The sequence below is a fragment of the Ranitomeya variabilis genome, chromosome 5, assembly GCF_051348905.1.
Source record: "Ranitomeya variabilis isolate aRanVar5 chromosome 5, aRanVar5.hap1, whole genome shotgun sequence".
Taxonomy (NCBI): Eukaryota; Metazoa; Chordata; class Amphibia; order Anura; family Dendrobatidae; genus Ranitomeya; species Ranitomeya variabilis.
In genome coordinates, this window is record NC_135236.1 from 664445689 (window position 1) to 664469343 (window position 23655).

Below are 23655 nucleotides of genomic sequence, written 5' to 3' on the forward strand. Positions count from 1 at the left end.
ATAGGTTCAGTGATGGCTAGACATTACAATGGCCGACTGTCATGCACTATAGACTCCCTGGTGGGCCGCATGGAGCCCAGGACCCTATTTGTATTTGGGGGAGTATTGTATTTTGTATTAACCTCTTCACTGCCGCAGACCACCAGGAAATTTGCAATTAACCTCCTCACTACCCTAGACCACCAGGGACTTTAACCTCTTCAATGCTTTATACCACCAGGAACTTCATTGCCCTATACCGCAAAGCATTTTTACCAGCAAATTACCATGAGTACCCTTTAAAAGGTCCTATGCCACCTGGACTTTACCTTTACCATTAACAGCATTGTCCTAGCCCACCAGGGACCATGAGGAGTAACCCGATAGAGGGGCATATAAACCTTTATTGCTTTCAACCACCATGGGCTTTACCATTGACCTCTATTCCACCAGGGGCCTTACCATTAGTTCCTTTGCTGACCTGGCCACCAGGGGCTTGACCATTAACCTCTACAATGTGAGTGTCCTATACTACCAGGGTCTTTATCTTTAACCCCTTCACTGCACTAGAGCATCAGTTATTTCACCATTAACCACTTCAGTGCCTTAGACCACCAGGGATTTTGCAATGAACCCCACCGATATCCTAGATGGTCTTTTCGTTCAACTCCTTCGCTGATCTAGAACACCAAGGACCTTACAACTAATCTCGTCACTACCCTAGGCCATAAGGGACTTTACAACAAACCTCGTCTCTACTTTAGACCATCAGGGACTGTACGACCAACTCTTCCTCCTTAATAGACCACCAGGGACCTTATAGCTAACCTCTTTACTGATTTTGACCACCAGGGAGTTTACCATTAGCCTCTTCACTATCCTACACCATCAGCAACTTTACCATTAGCTTCTTCACTGCCCTAGCCCACCAGGGATCTTATCGCTAATCTGTTCACTGCCCTAGCCCACCAGGGACCTTATCACTAACCTCTTCACTTCCCTAGCCCACCTGGGATCTTATCACTAATCTGTTCACTGCCCTAGCCCACCAGGGACCTTATCACTAAACTGTTCACTGCCCTAGCCCACCAGGGATCTTATCACTAACCTCTTCACTGCCCTAGTCCACCAGGGACCTTATCACTAAACTGTTCACTGCCCTAGCCCACCAGGGATCTTATCACTAATCTGTTCACTGCCCTAGCCCACCAGGGACCTTATTACTAACCTCTTCACTGCCCTAGCCCACCAGGGATCTTATCGCTAATCTGTTCACTGCCCTAGCCCACCAGGGACCTTATCACTAATCTGTTCACTGCCCTAGCCCACCAGGGACCTTATCACTAACCTCTTCACTTCCCTAGCCCACCTGGGATCTTATCGCTAATCTGTTCACTGCCCTAGGCCACCAGGGACCTTATCACTAATCTGTTCACTGCCCTAGCCCACCAGGGATCTTATCACTAATCTGTTCACTGTCGTAGCCCACCAGGGACCTTATCACTAAACTGTTCACTGCCCTAGCCCTCCAGGGATCTTATCACTAATCTGTTCACTGTCCTAGCCCACCAGGGACCTTATCACTAACCTGTTCATTGCACTGGTCCACTAGGGACCTTATCACTAACCTCTTCACTGCCCTAGCCCACCAGGGACCTTATCACTAACCTCTTCACTGTCCTAGCCCACCAGGGACCTTATCACTAACCTCTTCACTGCCGTAGCCCACCAGGGAACTTATCACTAACCTCTTCACTGCCCTAGCCCACCAGGGACCTTATCACTAATCTCGCCAGTGCCCCAGCCTACCAGGGACTTTACTGAGATAGAACACTAGGGACTTTACTATTAACCTCTTTGCTGCCCTAGATCACCAGAGAACGAATCATTAACCCCTTCTTTCCCAAATACTACCAGGGTCTGTACAATGAACGCCTTCACTGCCCTAGACCACCAGGGACTTTACCATTACGTATGTGCCAAATATATGGCAGTGTTATTGGTGTGATATTGATGACCTCTCCTTAGGATAAGTCTTCATTATCTGATTAGTGGGGTCCACCTTCTGACCCGCTCCCCCCACTGATCAGCTGTTCTCATATATTGTGTTTTCCAGGAGATGATAACTCGGGGAGGAAAGTGATCACATTCAGCTGCTGCCGCCTCCCTCCATGTCATGAGATCGATCACGTCCGACTCCTGGAGTAAGTCAGAGTATTTATTACATTACAGCAGGGGTCCCCAGACCGTGGCCTATGGGCCCCCGATGTGTGGCTCCTGAGCATTCACTGGGAATCATAACTACATAAGGGGCTTTATTATTACTTATAAGGGGCAACGAGGGGGAATCATTACTTTATAAAAAGGCAGTATTACGTTATAACAGGGCACTACTTTCTAAGGGGGCACTTGTAACATTACTATTTTATAAGGAGGCATACGGGAAATATATACTGTATAAGGGGGCACTGATGGCATTATTACTTTATAAGGGGGCACTCATGGCATTATTACTTTATAAGGGGGCACTGAGGGCATTACTACTTTATAAGGGGGCACTAAGAATATTATTACTTTATACGGGGGCACTGAGGATGTTTCTACTTTATAACGGGGCACTGAGGACCTTCTTACTTTACTACATGGTGGCCTGATTCTAACGCATCGGGTATTCTAGAATATGTATAGTAGTATATAGCACAGCCACGTAATATATAACACAGCCACGTAGTATATAACACAGATAGCCACATAGTATATAGCACAGCCACATAGTATATAGCACAGCCACGTAGTATATAGCACAGCCACGTAGTATATAGCAGCCACATAGTATATAGCAGCCACATAGTATATAGCACAGCCCACTAACACAGACAGCCAAGTAGTATATAGCACAGACACGTATTATATAGCAGCCACGTAGTATATAACACAGCCCATGTAATATATAGCACAGCCCACATAATATATAGCACAGTCCACGCAGTATATAACACTGCCCACGCAGTATATAACACTGCCCACGCAGTATATAACACAGCCCACATAGTATATAGCAGCTAGGCAGTATATAACACAGCCCACGTAATATATAGCACAGGCCACGCAGTATATAACACTGCCCACGTAGTATATAGCACAGTCATCGCAGTATATAACACAGCCCATGCAGTATATAACACAGCCCATGCAGCATATAACACTGCCCACGTAGTATATAGCAGCCAGACAGTACATAACACAGCCCACATAATATATAGCATAGCCCACGTAGTATATAACACAGGCCACGCAGTATATAACACAGCCCACGCAGTATATAACACAGCCCACATAGTATATAACAGCCCACGTAGTATATAGCAGCCAGGCAGTATATAACACAAGCCACGCAGTATATAACACAGGCCATGCAGTATATAACACTGCCCACGTAGTATATAGCAGCCAGGCAGTATATAACACAGCCCACGTAATATATAGCACAGCCCACGTAGTATTTAACACAGCCCACGTAGTATATAACACACCTATATACTACGTGGGCAGTGTTATATACTGTGTGGGCTGTGTTATATACTGCGTGGGCTGTGTTATATACCACATGGGCTGTGTTATATACTGCGTGGGCTGTGTTATATACTACATGGGCTGTGTTATATACTATGTGGGCTGTGTTATATACTACGTAGGCTGTGCTATATATTACGTAGGCTGTGTTATATACTGCCTGGCTACTATATACTACGTGGGCAGTGTTATATACTGCGTGGGCTGTGTTATATACTGCATGGGCTGTGTTATATACTGCGTGGCCTGTGTTATATACTACGTGGGCTGTGTTATATACTATGTGGGCTGTGCTATATATTACGTGGGCTGTGTTATATACTGCCTGGCTGCTATATACTATGTGGGCTGTGTTATATACTACGCGGGCTGTGTTATATACTGCGTGGGCTGTGTTATATACTGCGTGGCCTGTATTATTTACTTACGTGGGCAGTGTTATATACTATGTGGGCTGTGCTATATATTACGTGGGCTGTTATAAACTGCCTGGCTGCTATATACTACGTGGGCAGTGTTATATACTGCGTGGGCTGTGTTATATACTGGGTGGGCTGTGCTATATATTATGTGGGCTGTGCTATATATTACGTGGGCTGTGTTATATACTACGTGGCTGCTATATACTACGTGGCTGCTATATACTACGTGGCTGTGCTATATACTATGTGGCTGTCTGTGTTACGTGGCCTGTGCTATATACAATTATACAATGGGCTGCTATATACTACTATATACTACGTGGCTGTGCTATATACTACGTGGCTGTCTGTGTTATATACTACGTGGCTGTGTTATATACTACATGGCTGTGCTATATACTACTATACATATTCTAGAATACCCGATGCGTTAGAATCGGGCCACCATCTAGTTACTTTATAAGGAGGAACTGAGGACATTATTACTTTATAAGGGGACACTGAGGGCATTGTTACTTTATAAGAGGACACTGAAGACTTTATTACTTTATAAGGGGGCACTGAGGACATTATTACTTTATAAGGGCACTTAGGACATTATTACTTTATAAGGGGGCACTGAGGACATTATTACTTTATAAGGGGGCACTGAGGACAATATTACTTTATAAGGGGACACTGAGGACATTATTACTTTATAAGGGGACACTGAGGACCTTACTACTTTATAAGGGGACACTGAAGACCATATTACTTTATAAGGGGGCACTGAAGACATTATTACTTTATAAGGTGACACTGAAGACATTATTACTTTATAAGGTGACACTGAAGACCTTATTACTTTATAAGGGGGCACTGAGGACCTTACTACTTTATAAGTGGACACTGAGTGCATTATTAGATACGATCCCTGGTGGCCCAGATGTGGTTTGGGCATAGGCATCACAACCACATACAGTAAAGCAGCTTCAAAAAATAAGAGAACATTTTTGGGGTGAGATGATCAGAAGAACATGGGGTGTATTTTAGATCACGTTGCACCACCTTAACACTGATGTGATGAGCCCCCCTCCCACCAGGACCATGGGTGCAGGTGATTTCTGCTGTGTAGTATTACTGCTCCATTACAAAATAGAAATAACGGGAATGTCATGGGTAGAATTTTTTCATTAATACCGGCAAAGTCTCAACGCGGTAACAGATTATCGCCGGGAGCTCCAAGTAAAATCTAATGGATTTCATGTCGGTAAAATGTCAGCGTGCGTCGTATTGACTGGGTGTTGTCACCAGCAGCATACGACGTATAGCTGAAAAATTATGGGTCTCTTAAAGGGGACTTGGCCATTGAAAGCTAAGATCTGACCCACCCATCATATAATGTGTCTGTATATATCGCAAACGTTCTCTCCGTTCACATCTATGGGAGTTTTTCTTTAATGAAAGGCAGCTCTGGAGCACAAAACGCAGCTCTAACAAAAAGTAATATTTGGGTCGGTTGTTGCGTGTTATGCTTGGGTGTGTTGAAAATTGTTTTAGAATTTTTATTTCTATTCACAATTATTTTATTTTTTCAGATACCTGAAGCACACGCTGGACCAGTACGTGGAGAACGACTACACCGTCGTCTACTTTCATTACGGTTTAAATAGTCGCAATAAACCCTCTCTGAGCTGGTTACAGAGCGCCTATAAGGCATTCGACCGGAAGTAAGTAACCAATGTATTTGTTAGGGGGCGCTGGAGAGCACACACCCAAAGGAAGATCAATATTAGCTGCCAGAGGTGGAAGGGGATTGATTCTGCATTGGAGTTGATGCTCTGTAACTTCCACCATACTGTTTCTTAAACTATATTTAAGCTTCTTAATGGGTATAATGTAAGGAGGTTGCTTTCCCTGCTCCTTGCCTGGAACCACTTAGTCAGACAGCTGGGTTGTTGGGGGGAAGACGTTCTGCCCTGGACAGAGGGGACCAGGGGACTGCTGGGAAGAGAGAGGGGAGTGGTCAGAAAAGTGCGGGAGAGAGAGCGTGCCAGAGAGGGGACAGCGTGCCAGAGAGAAAGCAGGCTGCAGCGCCGCGCTCCCCATGACAGAGTGCTCCCCGTGAGGGCACTAAGGCTGGAGTGAGAGTGGGGACTTGGAAGCCTCCATAATCTGAGAAGACTCTTCCCCTGACAGTGCAGAGACAGTGACTCAGTGCAGCCCTGGTGATCGCAGTCACAAGCAAAGCTCCCTGAGTGTGATAAGTAACTGCCCAGTGTGTGTGTGACATCATTACTACAGAGAAGCTGCCAGGCTTACGAGACACCTGGAGAGACTGTGCTATTTCCTGGTTCCAGTTTCACTTTGAGAAGAACAGGCTGCAGAGACTTAACCCCGGACTTTCCAGGAGACACAGAAGAGACTTCAGGATCTCAAGCCCTGCTGGTGACTGTATCTAAGTTGGAAAAAGGACCCTCCAGTCAGGACCTCCCTGGGCTGATAAGTTACAAGAACACTCGTTAACCCTTTTGATTCCGCTTAACTGTTTACTGTTTGACTCTATTAACCCCCTGTTTACTCCCTGCGAGGAGAATTTTACCCCTGTTAATAAATCCCCTTCAACAGTTGGTCTTTCTGTTCCGTGGTGACATACGCAACCCTGCACTCTATTACACTTGGCGTAGTCGGCAGGATGTCACACGGTAGCGCGGAAGGGGCAGACCAAGCAGTTGAGGGAGGTCTCAGGTCTAGCATCTCCCTGGGAGCCATGTTAGCTAACCTGCCAAAATTTTCAGGGAGTAATGTCATGTTGTGGGGTTGGACGGAGCGCATCCGAGGGATGATGCGGATGCATCCTATGACACCGGCTCTGCAGGCGGAAATAGCTGTGATGGCCCTAGAGGGGGATGCACAGGACTCTGTTATGCTCAGACCCCCCCAGGCGAGAGATACCCTGGACAAAGTATTACGTATACTTGAGGAGATGCATGGGGTCCCCACTGACGTAGGGGAGCTGCGCATGCGACTGTTCCGCCGGGTACAAAGAGAGGGGGAGACCGTGACGCAATATATGAACGCACTGCAGGAGCTTCATACTGCCATTATACGGAAGGACGGAGTAGGTGTGGGGTCAGTTGACGTTGTGCTGCGAGACCAACTGGTGACAGGCTTGCGAGATGTGTTGATGAAACAGGCCCTGCGAGAGCGCATGCGCGTAAAGCTAGATATGACTTTCTCTGAGGTCGGGAGTGAGGCACGCACACGCGAGCAAGAGCAAGGGGTGGTAGTGCCAGTGGGAAAGGTATGGAGCAGGGAGGTAACAGCCCCTCAATAGGTAGAAGACTTGTGGAGCGCCCCCACACCGCCGCAGGGCCGAGGGGTACCCGGAGCCGGGCCTCTGGATCTCAGTCCTGGGGTTGTCACGGTGGCTAGACCCGGTCCGTGGCCCTGTCTGTCAGTGGGGGACGTCCGTTGCAAATAGGTGCTGTTAACGGTGGTATAGCGGTGCAGTTGTGGGGTGCAGGTCGCCGTAAATAACGAGGACACCAGGTTGCAGTCTCTTTACCTCTTTACTGGAGATCTCTCGGTCCTCAGTCCAGAATCCGGTCCACCAGGCTGCGCAAGTCCGGCCGGTCCAATGGCACTTCCAGAGTTCTCCTCACAGGTGGAAATCAGTGCCTTCCTTCTTAGCGCTTTGTGTTGTAGTCCTTCCCTGCTGTGCTTACGGAAAGTACCCCACAACTGTTGTGTCTGTTTCTTAAGTTCCCTCACAACTCGATTAACTGATCTTCTGCTAATCTTCCGTCCCTTCCTGATGTTACAGTAAGAACGGCACCCGTTTGTCAGGTAGGCCTGGAGTTCTTCCGGGACCCTAGAGTCGCCCCTCTCCCGCAATTGCCCCCCAAGACTTCATAGGTGATATGTGGTAGACAGCCCGCCTGAGACTGACTGTCCTGCCGCTGTTTGGAGTATGGCTTAAAGCTGTATATTATTCCACTCCCTCGGCGTTCCGGCCACCGGTAATGCGCCTCAGCAAGGTGCTGCCTCTTTCAACAAAACCCCTGCTGGTATTCTCCTTCTGCTCGATTTCGTTTCTCACTCAGCACAATCTATCTCGCTTCTAATCCTTTCTTAGGGCACCGCCGCTATTCTGAGCAGGCACGGTCCCGTTACGTTCTTTCAATGCCAAGCCTCTGCCAGGATCCCACCCCTGGCAGAGACCCTACTGTCTCTTCCTCCACAACACCCTCTCTCACTAGGTGTTGCTTCGTTCGATCCAGTCAGCTTTCTTCACTAACTTCCTGCCTGACCCCCAGTTTACCCACTATGGTGGGGAGTGGCCTAATGAATAGCACCCTTAGCTCCCCCCGGAGGCCCAGCTGTGAAACATATTGGTGTCTGTGATACCTGATTGGAGGAACTCCTTCAGTGCCATCGAACGCACCGTGGCTCCCCTTAGTGGCGGAGCCACAGTACTGCAACGACCAGGACTCTGGGGCGCTGCACTTGAAGAAGGAGGTTGAGCGAGTCCGTGAGGAGGTGGCTGAATATAAGAAGATCCCTGCTGCAGAGTACAGCCCTCCGGTGCGAGAAAGAGAGACCGCCCCCCAAAGTGAGACTACTGCCGCTCGGCGAAGAAGAGTGCCTAGATGCTACAACTGCGGAGCACCCAGTCAAAATGAAGAGGAGGCGATGTGGACCCGAGATTCCCAGCTGAAGATAAGAAGAATCTGGGAGGAGATTGAGAGTCTGGGGAAAGCCCTTACTGCCGTTTTGGGGACCAGCGGCATACCCCGAGGTAACGTGCGGAAGCCGCCAGAAAGAGATAGAGGAGAGGTGCGCAGCATGAAGAAGGCTTCAGTGGTGGCCCCAGAGTGTAACTCCGTATCCTGGGGTGAAGAGCAACCGCAGATGAGAGATGTCCCCTGCCGAGGTCGACGATCCAGACTGAAGCGCCCTCCAGACAGACACAGACGTAAGTGCTGGTCATGCAGAAAGGTGGGACACATGTCCAGAAATTGCCCTACCCGAGAAGAGCAGTGGCAGAGATCCGCTCACCCCTCTGAGGGTCCTGCTAACTGGAGGGAACATCGCCACTGGAGGGAATGGTACGGCAGGAAGAGAAGAGTTCCACCTAGGGCAAGACAGTACCACAATGTCGGACGCCAAGGAGAGGTGGAGAAGGTGTCAGGCATCTCTGGTGAAATGACTGCGCTTTCCCAACACGTAAAGGCGAACCTGGTGAATCTACAGCCTGGGTCTGAAGGTTTTGTTGGTGAGACTCAGTCCAGCGGGAAGAAAGTAACGTTCACTCGAGAAGACGACCGAAGTGCTTTACTACCTTGTCCAGCACGAGTTCCTGAAGAAGGAGAGAAAGTGCCAAGTATTCCTGCGACACTCGTTTTCAATGTCCGAGCCGATGAGAAGGAGGAACCACTGATGTCGTCCCCTGAGGTGAAGAATGTGCTGGCTGTCAGCTCACCAGTTCCTGATCAGACAGGGGAAATGGAGCAGCTGTGTGAGACAGGGCGTGTGGCTGAGAAGCCCTGGGAAATGATGCCCGCAGAGCCCGACGCAGATGACAAAGAGTCCGGCCTGCATGGTCTTAATTCATCTGACTCAAGCTTTGACGAGAATGCTCCTGTCAAAGAGAGGGGGAGCTATGGAGAAGAATTGCTTGTACTAAGCCCCCAAACTGAGGAGCTCGAACAAGAAGTCCCTAAAGTTTCCGATAACGACAAGGAGGAGGATGAATCTACGCAGACATCTGCTAGCGGCAAAGCTAAGAAGAAGAAGAAGAAAAAGAAGAAGACAGCAGTTGTTGATGAAGCAGAGAAAGCATATCTCAACCTGACTGATGAGCAGCTCCTAAACCATTTAGTCTGGGAGTATGTACAAGAAGAAAGGCAGAAGGAGATGCGAGAATCGCAGGTATCTGACTCCCCTCCAAAGAACAAAGAGAAGCACGAAGAGTCCTCGCCCGTGGAATGGCGAGCTTTAAGAGAGGGGGAATGTAAGGAGGTTGCTTTCCCTGCTCCTTGCCTGGAACCACCTAGTCAGACAGCTGGGTTGTTGGGGGGAAGACGTTCTGCCCTGGACAGAGGGGACCAGGGGACTGCTGGGAAGAGAGAGGGGAGTGGTCAGAAAAGTGCGGGAGAGAGAGCGCGCCAGAGAGGGGACAGCGTGCCAAAGAGAAAGCAGGCTGCAGCGCCGCGCTCCCCATGACAGAGTGCTCCCCGTGAGGGCACTAAGGCTGGAGTGAGAGTGGGGACTTGGAAGCTTCCATAATCTGAGAAGACTCTTCCCCTGACAGTGCAGAGACAGTGACTCAGTGCAGCCCTGGTGACCGCAGTGACAAGCAGAGATCCCTGAGTGTGATAAGTAACTGCCCAGTGTGTGTGTGACATCATTACTACAGACAGAGAAGCTGCCAGGCTTACGGAGACTCCTGGAGAGACTGTGCTATTTCCTGGTTCCAGTTTCACTTTGAGAAGAACAGGCTGCAGAGGCTTAACCCCGGACTTTCCAGGAGACACAGAAGAGACTTCAGGATCTCAAGCCCTGCTGGTGACTGTATCTACGTTGGAAAAAGGACCCTCCAGTCAGGACCTCCCTGGGCTGATAAGTTACAAGAACACTCGTTAACCCTTTTGATTCCGCTTAACCATACCTCCCAACTTTTGAAGATGGGAAAGAGGGACAAAGTTAGCGGCGCGCGAAGCGCGCCGCGGCAAATTTTAGGCCACGCCTCTGACCACACCCATTCATAATTAGTCACACCCATATCCACGTCCCAACTACACCCATTTAGCACTGCTGATCACACTGTTTCATATACAATAGTTATAAACAAAAAAATATGGCCACACAGTGCTCCATACTGTATAATGACCGCACATGACGCTCCATACTGTATAATGGCCACACATGACGCTCCATACTGTATAATGGCCACACATGACGCTCCATACTGTATAATGGCCACACATGACGCTCCATACTGTATAATGGCCGCACATGACGCTCCATACTGTATAATGACCGCACATGATGCTCCATACTGTATAATGGCCACACATGACGCTCCATACTGTATAATGGCCGCACATGACGCTCCATACTGTATAATGACCGCACATGATGCTCCATACTGTATAATGGCCACACATGACGCTCCATACTGTATAATGACCGCACATGATGCTCCATACTGTATAATGGCCACAGTTCTCCATACTGTATAATGACATACAGGCACGCAGCTCACACACACACGCTCACACACATGCACACGCACACAGCTCACACACACGGCCCACACACACGCAGCACACACACAGCTCACACACGCACGCAGCTCACACACATGCAGCATCACACACACAGTATCACACATACAGACGCAGCATCACAAACGCAGCTCACAAACACATGCAGCTTTGACACAAATGCATCACATACGCAGCCTTCACACACACACCCATCACACACACACGCAGTCATCACACACACACACGCAGTCATCACACACACACACGCAGCCATCACACACACACACACACACGCAGCCATCACACACACACACGCAGCCATCACACACACACACCCAGCCATCACACACACGCAGCCATCACACACACACACCCAGCCATCACACACACACACCCAGCCATCACACACACACACACCCAGCCATCACACACACACCCAGCCATCACACACACACCCAGCCATCACACACACACACCCACAGCCAGGTTGGCACTAGGAGGGTGCTGGCTGGCACTGTTAGAGGTGTTACAGTGCTACCTGTGGATGGAGAGGTGCATGGACACACTGCACTATCTGGTTTGCAGGCTTCTCCCTGCCGCCCCTTATCCGCCATACACAATGCATGCCGGTGTGTGCCGGTAATGATGACCGCCTCCCTCCCCCTCACACGCCGCTGCCGCCTCCGAGTGACACAAGGACCAGACTCTGCGCCTCAGCATCGGGTACCACAGATTCCCGCGCATGCGCGTTGCGGTGCGTGGTGGGGGAGACACCAGGCTGGAGTCGGCGCCGCGCACGCAGCTGGTCCCTCCTTCCCCGATCTCCTGGCCCAGATTTACTAAACAAAGGCTGCAGAGTGTGATCATGCCGGCCGCTTACGTCACTGACCCCGCCCGGAGTGCGGGACTAGTCCTAATCGTCTCTACGTCCCGGAAGTGGGCGGGGCTTCACCGGCGGCCGCAAATTCGGGATTTTAAATGCCCGAAGCGGGACAGCGGGACCCCGGTGCCAAAGCGGGACTGTCCCGCTGAAATCGGGACGGTTGGGAGGTATGGCTTAACTGTATACTGTTTTACTCTATTAACCCCCTGTTTACTCCCTGCGAGGAGAATTTTACCCCTGTTAATGAATCCCCTTCAACAGTTGGTCTGTCTGTTCCGTGGTGACATACTCAACCCTGCACTCTATTACACATTACATGTAGTTTGGGTTCAGGATGTTTTTTAATCCCATTTATTCCCCTACATTCCGGATTTTCCAGCATGTTATTTCCCATGTGTTATCAGGCGCTGCCGTGTGCGGAGTAGATCCATCACACAATGTTTTGCATCCTATTTGTGTGGGAATCTATTTGCCGACGTTTCTGTTCTGTGAATCTGGAAATCGCAGCCATCCGGACATCACAGGGACTTCTGAGAAAATGTCCCCAATAATTTCACAGTCACCGCGATCCTGTGAGACCGCAAAACTCAGATGTAAGGGGATCCTTTTCTCCAGTATGTCACCATTTTCTTACTGCACAGTTGTAGTTTTCATGGTTGGATCATCTGCAATTTCCCCCCTTAAACATTTGCACCCAGTGATCAGGGCAATTAGCGACCTGGGCATTTTACCTATTTAGCGGTGTTTCTTACAGGTCCCAATAATTAGCTGGTTTATTGACAGGAAGGAGTAAGTGTCAGGATCCCTGGGGGTCTAGGGTAGTAAAGGGGTGAATCTTAAGATCCCTGGTTGACTAGGGGTTCACGTCAGGACTCATGGGTGTCAATGGTGGTCTTGAGTAAGTGATGGAGATAATTTTAAGATTCTTGGTGAGCTAGATTGTCAAAAGAGTAGTCCAAGGGTTTAACATCAGAATCTCTTGTGTTTACGAGAAGTGAATGGGTTAAAATCCACTATATTTAGCATTCCATAGTGTTGAGTGTCAGGATCCCTGGTGGTCTAGGGCAGTAAAGGGATTATGGTCAGGATCCCTGGAGGCTTGGGGAAGTGAAAGTGTTAATATCGATTAATTTAGCATTTGATGGTAGTAAATGGGTTAATGTCAAGCTCCCTGGTGGTTTATGGCGGCATAGGGTTTGTCAGGATCCCTCATAATGTGGGGTAATAAAGGGATTATCATCAGGATTCCTGGTGGTCTAGGGCAGTAAAGGGATTATTATTAGGATCCCTAGTGTTCTATTACACTTAAATAATTATTATCAGGATCTATGACGTAAAGGGATTAGTGTCAGGATCCCTGGTGGTCTATTATAATTAAGAGATTATTATCAGGATACCTGGTGGTCTACGTAGTAAAGGGATTATTGTCAGGATCCCTGGTGGTGTAGGGTAGTGAATGGATTATTGTCAGGATACCTGGTGGCCTAGGTAGTAAAGGGATTATTGTCAGGATCCCTGGTGGTCTAGAGTAGTTAAGGGATTATTATCAGGATCCCTGGTGGTGTAGGGTAGTAAAGTGATTATTATCGGGATCCCTGGTTGTCTAAGTAGTAAAGGGATTATTGTCAGGATCCCTGATGATCTAGGGTAGTGAAGGGATTATTATCAGGATACCTGGTGGTCTAGATAGTGAAGGGATTATTATCAGGATCCCTGGTGGTGTAGGGTAGTAAAGGGATTATTGTCAGGATCCCTGGTGGTGTAGGGTAGTAAAGTGATTATTATCAGGATCCCTGGTGGTCTAGGGTAGTAAAGGGATTATTATCAGGATCCCTGGTGGTCTAGGGTAGTCAGGATCCCTGATGATCTAGGGTAGTAAAGGGATTATTATCAAGATCCCTGGTGGTCTAGGGTAGTAAAGGGATTATTATCATGATCCCTGGTGGTCTAGGGTAGTAAAGGGATTACTATAAGGATCCCTGGTGGTCTAGGGTAGTAAAGGGATAATTATCAGGATCCCTGGTGGTCTAAGGTAGTAAAGGGATTGTTATCAGGATCCCTGGTGGTCTAGAGTAGTAAAGGGATTATTGTCAGGATCTCTGGTGGTCTAGGGTAGTAAAGTGATTATTATCAGGATCCCTGGTGGTGTAGGGTAGTAATGTGATTGTCAGGAACCCTGGTGGTCTAGAGTAGTAAAGGGATTATTTTCAGGTTCCCTGGTGGTCTAGGGTTTAAATGTAAAGGTCCTGTCTGTGTCGCCTTCCCGCAAAAAAACAAGTCCTCAAGGGGAACAAAAATGTTATGGGTCTTTAAATGCAGTAACAGAAAATAAATCATTTTTCAAAAAAGTTTTATTGTGCAAAATAGAAACACAAACACCAAATGAATCCTCTGCCGAGTTTTGTTATCGCCGTAATCTTAACGACCCACAGAATCAAGATACAAAGTCGTTAATACCACGTGGCATTAATTTTCCAATGATTAGATGGAAATTTTGTGTTTTTGTGCCGACAGGTACAAGAAGAACCTGAAGGCCTTGTATGTGGTTCATCCAACCAATTTCATCAAGGTCCTGTGGAAGATATTCAAGCCGGTGATAAGGTGCGTACAGTGGATTGTGTGGTCAGATAGCGCTGTCCTTGGCTACAATGGTTGATTCTGCACATTTAATGCCTTCATGGTATCGATTTCTTTGTACAATGCCCATATTGTATGCAATGAGGATCGGGCAAGGGGTCAACCTGTGAGGCCCACTCCGATTAGCACTAGAAAAGGACCACATCATTCCTGGGAGCTGTGCATCCTCCATATGGGAAGGACCTGGTAGAGCATGCGCGGCTCTTGCCATTCACCGCCTAAGGCTACTTTCACACTAGCGTCGGGCCCGGCCCGTCGCAGTGTGTCGGGCCGAGGTTACCGACGCTAGCGTTCTCTGCGCCGCACAACGGGGGCAGCGGATTCATTTTTCCAGCGCATCCGCTGCCCCATTGTGAGGTCCGGGGAAGTGCGCGGGAGGTGGGGACATGTAACGTTTTTTGCTGCCGACGGTCCGCCACAACACGGCGCAACCGTCGCACGACGGTTGCGACGTGTGTCAATGCGTCGCAAATGCGTCGCTAATGTTAGTCAATGCAGAAAAAACGCATCCTGCAAGCACTTTTGCAGGATGCGTTTTTTAGGCAAAACGACGCATTGCGACGTATTGCAGTTAACGCTAGTGTGAAAGTAGCCTTAGTCTGAATGAGCGACTGCTCCTGGTACTGCAGCTCACCCAGTCTTGTGAATGAGACTGGGAGGAGCAAAATACGGTGCCAGAACGAACCAATGTGCCTAAATAGTGAGGATGACTCGATCCTTCAAGGAGCGTTTTAGGCTCAGCTGGTGAGGTGGATCCTCTAAGCCCCAGGTTTGGGTGGGCACACGAGCCATGGGCATCAGTGAAGCTGATGCGTGAGACATGCAGGACACAGATAGCTGAGGTACTGGAAGCCCAAGGCAAACAGGTAAATGAGGTACTGGAAGTTACAGGCAGACAGGTAACTGAGGTCCTGGAGCATCACAGACAGGTAGGAGAGGTACTGGAAGCCGCAGGCAGACAGGAGACATCCTGGAGAATCACAGACATATAGCAGAGGTACTGGAAGCTACATGCAGACAGGAGACATCCTTGAGGATCACAGACATGTAGCAGAGGTGCTGGAAGCCACAGGCAGACAGGAGACATCCTTGAGGATCACAGACAGGTAGGAGAGGTACTGGAAGCAACAGGCAGACAGGAGATGTCCTGGAGGATCACAGACAGGTAGCAGAGGTACTGGAATCTACAAGCAGACTGGAGACGTCCTGGAGGATCACAGACATGTAGCAGAGGTACTGGAATCCACAGGCAGACTGGAGACGTCCTGGAAGATCACAGACACGTAGCAGAGGTACTGGAAGCCACAAGTACTCAGGAGATGTCCTGGAGGATCACAAACAGGTAGCAGAGGTAATGGAATCCACAGGCAGACTGGAGACGTCCTGGAGGATCACAGGCAGGTAGGAGAGGTACTGGAAGCTGCAGGCAGACAGGGAACTATGCACAGATAAACTAAAAGTCGTAATACCAAAACACAGGTATGTGTCTTGGTAGACCTTATATAGGCCCAGGCAGATGATCACTTGGGATCATGCTGAGCCATCTGCAAAGCCCAACGTGGATCACAACAGAGTTTATCGGACCTGGGTGAAGGATGCGAAGCCCGGGTCCGAGACAGGTGCGTAACACAGCAGAGCAGCCATTTTTCTGGTCTGTTCAGCGGGAACCCCAACCAGTTGAACACTAATTCTCAATCCTTAGGAACCCCTATAATCCTTTAGGATAAATGACTGATAAATGCAGGCACGGCCTCTCGAAAGCATGGCTTCACCAGTGCCCAAGTGGTAAACCAGCCGATGGAGACATTGGACCAAGGTCTTGCGCCTCATTTTGAAGATCTCTAGGATGTGCAGAATTGTAGATTTTCTTGCCTGGAACATTAATTTTTTTTTCTCGAGCCAAGCATTGGGTGTGATAAGATCATCGGCGATCTCCACGCTTTCCCTCCGTCATGTCACTCAGAATTCTGGAGACGTTCCTCCATTCTTGGTCCTTTCATCCCTTCCCAATTATATTCAGCGAAAATGACAAACTCCATAGGTTCCTCAAGACGTAAGGTCCTCGTAATCTCCCCTGCGCCCATCCCTTGTAGATTAATCGTAAGGGGGAAGGGGTGATGATAACATTAACCCTTCACGAGGAAAAGACTATCAGTGGTGGGAGCTCGATAAGATTCTCACGGAAAGTGACTTCTATCTTCTTCTTTTTTTAAGTCACAAGTTTGGCAAGAAGGTTCTGTACATGAATCACTTGAGTGACCTCCGAGAACATCTGCGCTTTAACAGGCTGATCATCCCGCAGGAAGTATTACAGTAAGTGGAGACAAAGGGACTTTATATGGCGGGAGGCCACCACCATTCCAAGGCAAACAGACCCCTAGAAGAGGTGGTGGCACTTTAATGGGTGGTCAGAACCTGTATAAAAGATTTAGAACCTATAAATTTGGCAAATATTTGTGAATTTATAATTTCTTCTGCCCAATTAAATATCAGAATCCCCCCCCCCCAAAAAAATGTACAATTTAATGTTAAAATGGCTCCTCTGTGCTTACAGACATGATGAAAAGGTTCGTGTCCAACAGAAAGGAAGACCCCCGCCTGTTATTAGAGCCCCACCGCCTCGTCCTCCGCTCCCAACACAGCAGTTTGGCGTCAGTCTTCAATAGTGAGTTATCTAAAGATGGGAAAATATAGAATTCCATTTTTGTGCAGGCCTATGTGTCGCCATGGTTACAGACTACAAACAACCCTATGTAGTCAGATCCCACAGTCACGCAGCATTAACTCATTATCTGGTCGTTTGTTGTAAACCCATTAATCTTTATTTGGGGTATTTCTGCTCCCATGTATGCCGCGATCTCCAGGGGACGCCACCAACGTGTGATTGATGGAGGGAAAATGTAACTGAGAGCGCCGCGCCTTCCGGTTACCGATGGTTCCGCTCTGATATCTTTTTTAATTTTTCAATTACAGTCCGCGACCATCCAAGTGTAAACGGTAGTAGAGTCTTTCTTTTTAGTGATTTTATGAAGTTACAATTACAGGCGTAATTTAAAGGGAGTGTGTCATCAGAAAGTGACCAAGTGTTTAAATCAGGTTTTCATGTTAAATGTAGTTTTTAAACATTAGGAAAATGTTCTTTTCAGTTTTCCATTTCACTATTTATATTAAAAGCTGAAATCTTGCAATATTCACACTGATCACTGGACCTTATACTATACTCAGACTTCTTTTTTTGTACAGAAAAGTTTTCAGTAGTGTCATTATCATAACACAGCTAACACGGGATCCACAGGATGTCACAGCTCACCTCCTCCCCCTCCTGTACAATGACTGATAACACCTCTATATACAGTAGATAACACAGGATCCACCATTCACAATAGGTGATGTCACAGCTCACCTCCTCCTCCTGTACAATGACTGATAACACCTCTATATACAGTAGATAACACAGGATCCACCATTCACAATAGGTGATGTCACAGCTCACCTCCTCCTCCTGTACAATGACTGATAACACCTCTATATACAGAAGACACAAAAAAGCACAGTGAGGTCAAAAATACTCTGTTGTAAAAAAAAATCACAGTAATAAGCAAGTGCTAGTCAAAAGATGTAAAGAAAACAGGGTATTTAGTTGATACGTTTTTTTGCAAAAAAATGTATACTAAGCTGCTCCACCGAATCGCCAAGGTATACCCTTATAGAGCAGTCCTAACTAATGTATGCAATCCCTATCTGATGTATTTAAAACCTGATTATCTGTATAGTACCTGTATAAGCAGGGTTCAGAGAGAAAAAAATATACATGTGGACATGCAGGATGGAACAGCTTAAATGCAAATGACCCACAGAGGAGTGGTGGACTCCCCAGTCTTGTAGAAACAAGAGAACAATTATAGAACCAGAAACACATGGGCTACTTGCACACTGAACAAGTCTGTAGGAACCTGTTCACACCACCAGAAAACTTGAAGACACAAAAAAGCACAGTGAGGTCAAAAATACTCTGTTGTAAAAAAATCACAGTAATAAGCAAGTGCTAGTCAAAAGATGTAAAGAAAACAGGGTATTTAGTTGATACGTTTTTTTGCAAGACTGGGGAGTCCACCACTCCTCTGTGGGTCATTTGCATTTAAGCTGTTCCATCCTGCATGTCCACATGTATATATTTTTTTCTCTCTGAACCCTGCTTATACAGGTACTATACAGATAATCAGGTTTTAAATACATCAGATAGGGATTGCATACATTAGTTAGGACTGCTCTATAAGGGTATACCTTGGCGATTTGGTGGAGCAGCTTAGTATACATTTTTTTGCAAAAAAACGTATCAACTAAATACCCTGTTTTCTTTACATCTTTTGACTAGCACTTGCTTATTACTGTGATTTTTTTACAACAGAGTATTTTTGACCTCACTGTGCTTTTTTGTGTCTTCAAGTTTTCTGGTGGTGTGAACAGGTTCCTACAGACTTGTTCAGTGTGCAAGTAGCCCATGTGTTTCTGGTTCCACCTCTATATACAGTAGATAACACAGGATCCACCATTCACAATAGGTGATGTCACAGCTCACCTCCTCCTCCTGTACAATAAGTGATAACACCTCTATATACAGTAGATAACACAGGATCCATCATTCACAATAGGTGATGTCACAGCTCACCTCCTCCTCCTGTACAATAACTGATAACACCTCTATATACAGTAGATAACACAGGATCCACCATTCACAATAGGTGATGTCACAGCTCACCTCCTCCTCCTGTACAATGACTGATAACACCTCTATATACAGTAGATAACACAGGATCCACCATTCACAATAGGTGATGTCACAGCTCACCTCCTCCTCCTGCACAATGACTGATAACACCTCTATATACAGTAGATAACACAGGATCCACCATTCACAATAGGTGATATCACAGCTCACCTCCTCCTCCTGTACAATAACTGATAACACCTCTATATACAGTAGATAACACAGGATCCACCATTCACAATAGGTGATATCACAGCTCACCTCCTCCTCCTGTACAATGACTGATAACAACTCTATATACAGTAGATAACACAGGATCCACCATTCACAATAGGTGATGTCACAGCTCACCTCCTCCTCCTGTACAATGACTGATAACACCTCTATATACAGCAGATAACACAGGATCCACCATTCACAATAGGTGATGTCACAGCTCACCTCCTCCTCCTCCTGTACAATGACTGATAACACCTCTATATACAGTAGATAACACAGGATCCACCATTCACAATAGGTGATGTCACAGCTCACCTCCTCCTCCTGTACAATAAGTGATAACACTTCTATATACAGTAGATAACACAGGATCCATCATTCACAATAGGTGATGTCACAGCTCACCTCCTCCTCCTGTACAATAACTGATAACACCTCTATATACAGTAGATAACACAGGATCCACCATTCACAATAGGTGATGTCACAGCTCACCTCCTCCTCCTGTACAATGACTGATAACACCTCTATATACAGTAGATAACACAGGATCCACCATTCACAATAGGTGATGTCACAGCTCACCTCCTCCTCCTGCACAATGACTGATAACACCTCTATATACAGTAGATAACACAGGATCCACCATTCACAATAGGTGATATCACAGCTCACCTCCTCCTCCTGTACAATAACTGATAACACCTCTATATACAGTAGATAACACAGGATCCACCATTCACAATAGGTGATATCACAGCTCACCTCCTCCTCCTGTACAATGACTGATAACAACTCTATATACAGTAGATAACACAGGATCCACCATTCACAATAGGTGATGTCACAGCTCACCTCCTCCTCCTGTACAATGACTGATAACACCTCTATATACAGCAGATAACACAGGATCCACCATTCACAATAGGTGATGTCACAGCTCACCTCCTCCTCCTCCTGTACAATGACTGATAACACCTCTATATACAGTAGATAACACAGGATCCACCATTCACAATAGGTGATGTCACAGCTCACCTCCTCCTCCTGTACAATGACTGATAACACCTCTATATACAGTAGATAACACACGATCCACCATTCACAATAGGTGATATCACAGCTCACCTCCTCCTCCTGTACAATGACAGATAACACCTCTATATACAGTAGATGACACAGGATCCACCATTCACAATAGGTGATGTCACAGCTCACCTCCTCCTCCTGTACAATGACTGATAACACCTCTATATACAGTAGATAACACAGGATCCACCATTCACAATAGGTGATGTCACAGCTCACCTCCTCCTCCTGTACAATGACTGATAACACCTCTATATACAGTAGATAACACACGATCCACCATTCACAATAGGTGATATCACAGCTCACCTCCTCCTCCTGTACAATGACAGATAACACCTCTATATACAGTAGATGACACAGGATCCACCATTCACAATAGGTGATATCACAGCTCACCTCCTCCTCCTGTACAATAACTGATAACACCTCTATATACAGTAGATAACACAGGATCCACCATTCACAATAGGTGATATCACAGCTCACCTCCTCCTCCTGTACAATGACTGATAACAACTCTATATACAGTAGATAACACAGGATCCACCATTCACAATAGGTGATGTCACAGCTCACCTCCTCCTCCTGTACAATGACTGATAACACCTCTATATACAGCAGATAACACAGGATCCACCATTCACAATAGGTGATGTCACAGCTCACCTCCTCCTCCTCCTGTACAATGACTGATAACACCTCTATATACAGTAGATAACACAGGATCCACCATTCACAATAGGTGATGTCACAGCTCACCTCCTCCTCCTGTACAATGACTGATAACACCTCTATATACAGTAGATAACACACGATCCACCATTCACAATAGGTGATATCACAGCTCACCTCCTCCTCCTGTACAATGACAGATAACACCTCTATATACAGTAGATGACACAGGATCCACCATTCACAATAGGTGATGTCACAGCTCACCTCCTCCTCCTGTACAATGACTGATAACACCTCTATATACAGTAGATAACACAGGATCCACCATTCACAATAGGTGATGTCACAGCTCACCTCCTCCTCCTGTACAATGACTGATAACACCTCTATATACAGTAGATAACACACGATCCACCATTCACAATAGGTGATATCACAGCTCACCTCCTCCTCCTGTACAATGACAGATAACACCTCTATATACAGTAGATGACACAGGATCCACCATTCACAATAGGTGATGTCACAGCTCACCTCCTCCTCCTGTACAATGACTGATAACACCTCTATATACAGTAGATAACACAGGATCCACCATTCACAACAGGTGATGTCACAGCTCACCTCCTCCTCCTCCTGTACAATGACTGATAACACCTCTATATACAGTAGATAACACAGGATTCACCATTGACAACAGGTGATGTCACAGCTCACCTCCTCCTCCTCCTGTACAATGACTGATAACACCTCTATATACAGTATATAACACAGGATCCACCATTCACAATAGGTGATGTCACAGCTCACCTCCTCCTGTACAATGACTGATAACACCTCTATATACAGTAGATAACACAGGATCCACCATTCACAATAGGTGATGTCACAGCTCACCTCCCCCTCCTGTACAATGACTGATAACACCTCTATATACAGTAGATAACACAGGATCCGCCATTCACAATAGGTGATGTCACAGCTCACTTCCTCCTCCTGTACAATGACTGATAACACCTCTATATACAGTAGATGACACAGGATCCACCATTCACAGTAGGTGATGTCACAGCTCACCTCCTCCTCCTGTACAATGACTGATAACACCTCTATATACAGTAGATAACACAGGATCCACCATTCACAATAGGTGATGTCACAGCTCACCTCCTCCTCCTGTACAATGACTGATAACACCTCTATATACAGTAGATAACACAGGATCCACCATTCACAATAGGTGATGCCACAGCTCACCTCCTCCTCTTGTACAATGACTGATAACACCTCTATATACAGTAGATAACACAGGATCCACCATTCACATTAGGTGATGTCACAGCTCACCTCCTCCTGTACAATGACTGATAACACCTCTATATACAGTAAATAACACAGGATCCATCATTCACAATAGATGATGTCACAGCTCACCTCCTCCTCTTGTACAATGACTGATAACACCTCTATATACAGTAGATAACACAGGATCCACCATTCACAATAGGTGATGTCACAGCTCACCTCCTCCTCCTCCTGTACAATGACTGATAACACCTCTATATACAGTAAATAACACAGGATCCACCATTCACAATAGGTGATGTCACAGCTCACCTCCTCCTCCTGTACAATGACTGATAACACCTCTATATACAGTAGATAACACAGGATCCACCATTCACAATAGGTGATGTCACAGCTCACCTCCTCCTCCTGTACAATGACTGATAACACCTCTATATACAGTAGATAACACAGGATCCACCATTGACAACAGGTGATGTCACAGCTCACCTCCTCCTCCTCCTGTACAATGACTGATAACACCTCTATATACAGTATATAACACAGGATCCACCATTCACAATAGGTGATGTCACAGCTCACCTCCTCCTCCTGTACAATGACTGATAACACCTCTATATACAGTAGATAACACAGGATCCACCATTCACAATAGGTGATGTCACAGCTCACCTCCTCCTCCTGTACAATGACTGATAACACCTCTATATACAGTAGATAACACACGATCCACCATTCACAATAGGTGATATCACAGCTCACCTCCTCCTCCTGTACAATGACAGATAACACCTCTATATACAGTAGATGACACAGGATCCACCATTCACAATAGGTGATATCACA

The 23655-nt window shown here is 46.8% G+C and overlaps 1 protein-coding gene across 2 annotated transcripts in view; it reads left to right on the forward strand.

Moving 5' to 3' along the window:
- Positions 1 to 23655, forward strand: part of ARHGAP8 (Rho GTPase activating protein 8) — a 191652-nt gene that overhangs the window by 139933 nt on the left and 28064 nt on the right. For both annotated transcript variants that reach the window (XM_077266616.1, XM_077266610.1), the window contains 5 exons: positions 2096 to 2183; positions 5552 to 5683; positions 14625 to 14711; positions 16962 to 17060; positions 17302 to 17412. In XM_077266616.1, coding sequence (XP_077122731.1) covers positions 2096 to 2183; positions 5552 to 5683; positions 14625 to 14711; positions 16962 to 17060; positions 17302 to 17412 — 517 coding nt within the window. The remainder of the gene's footprint in view (positions 1 to 2095; positions 2184 to 5551; positions 5684 to 14624; positions 14712 to 16961; positions 17061 to 17301; positions 17413 to 23655) is intronic.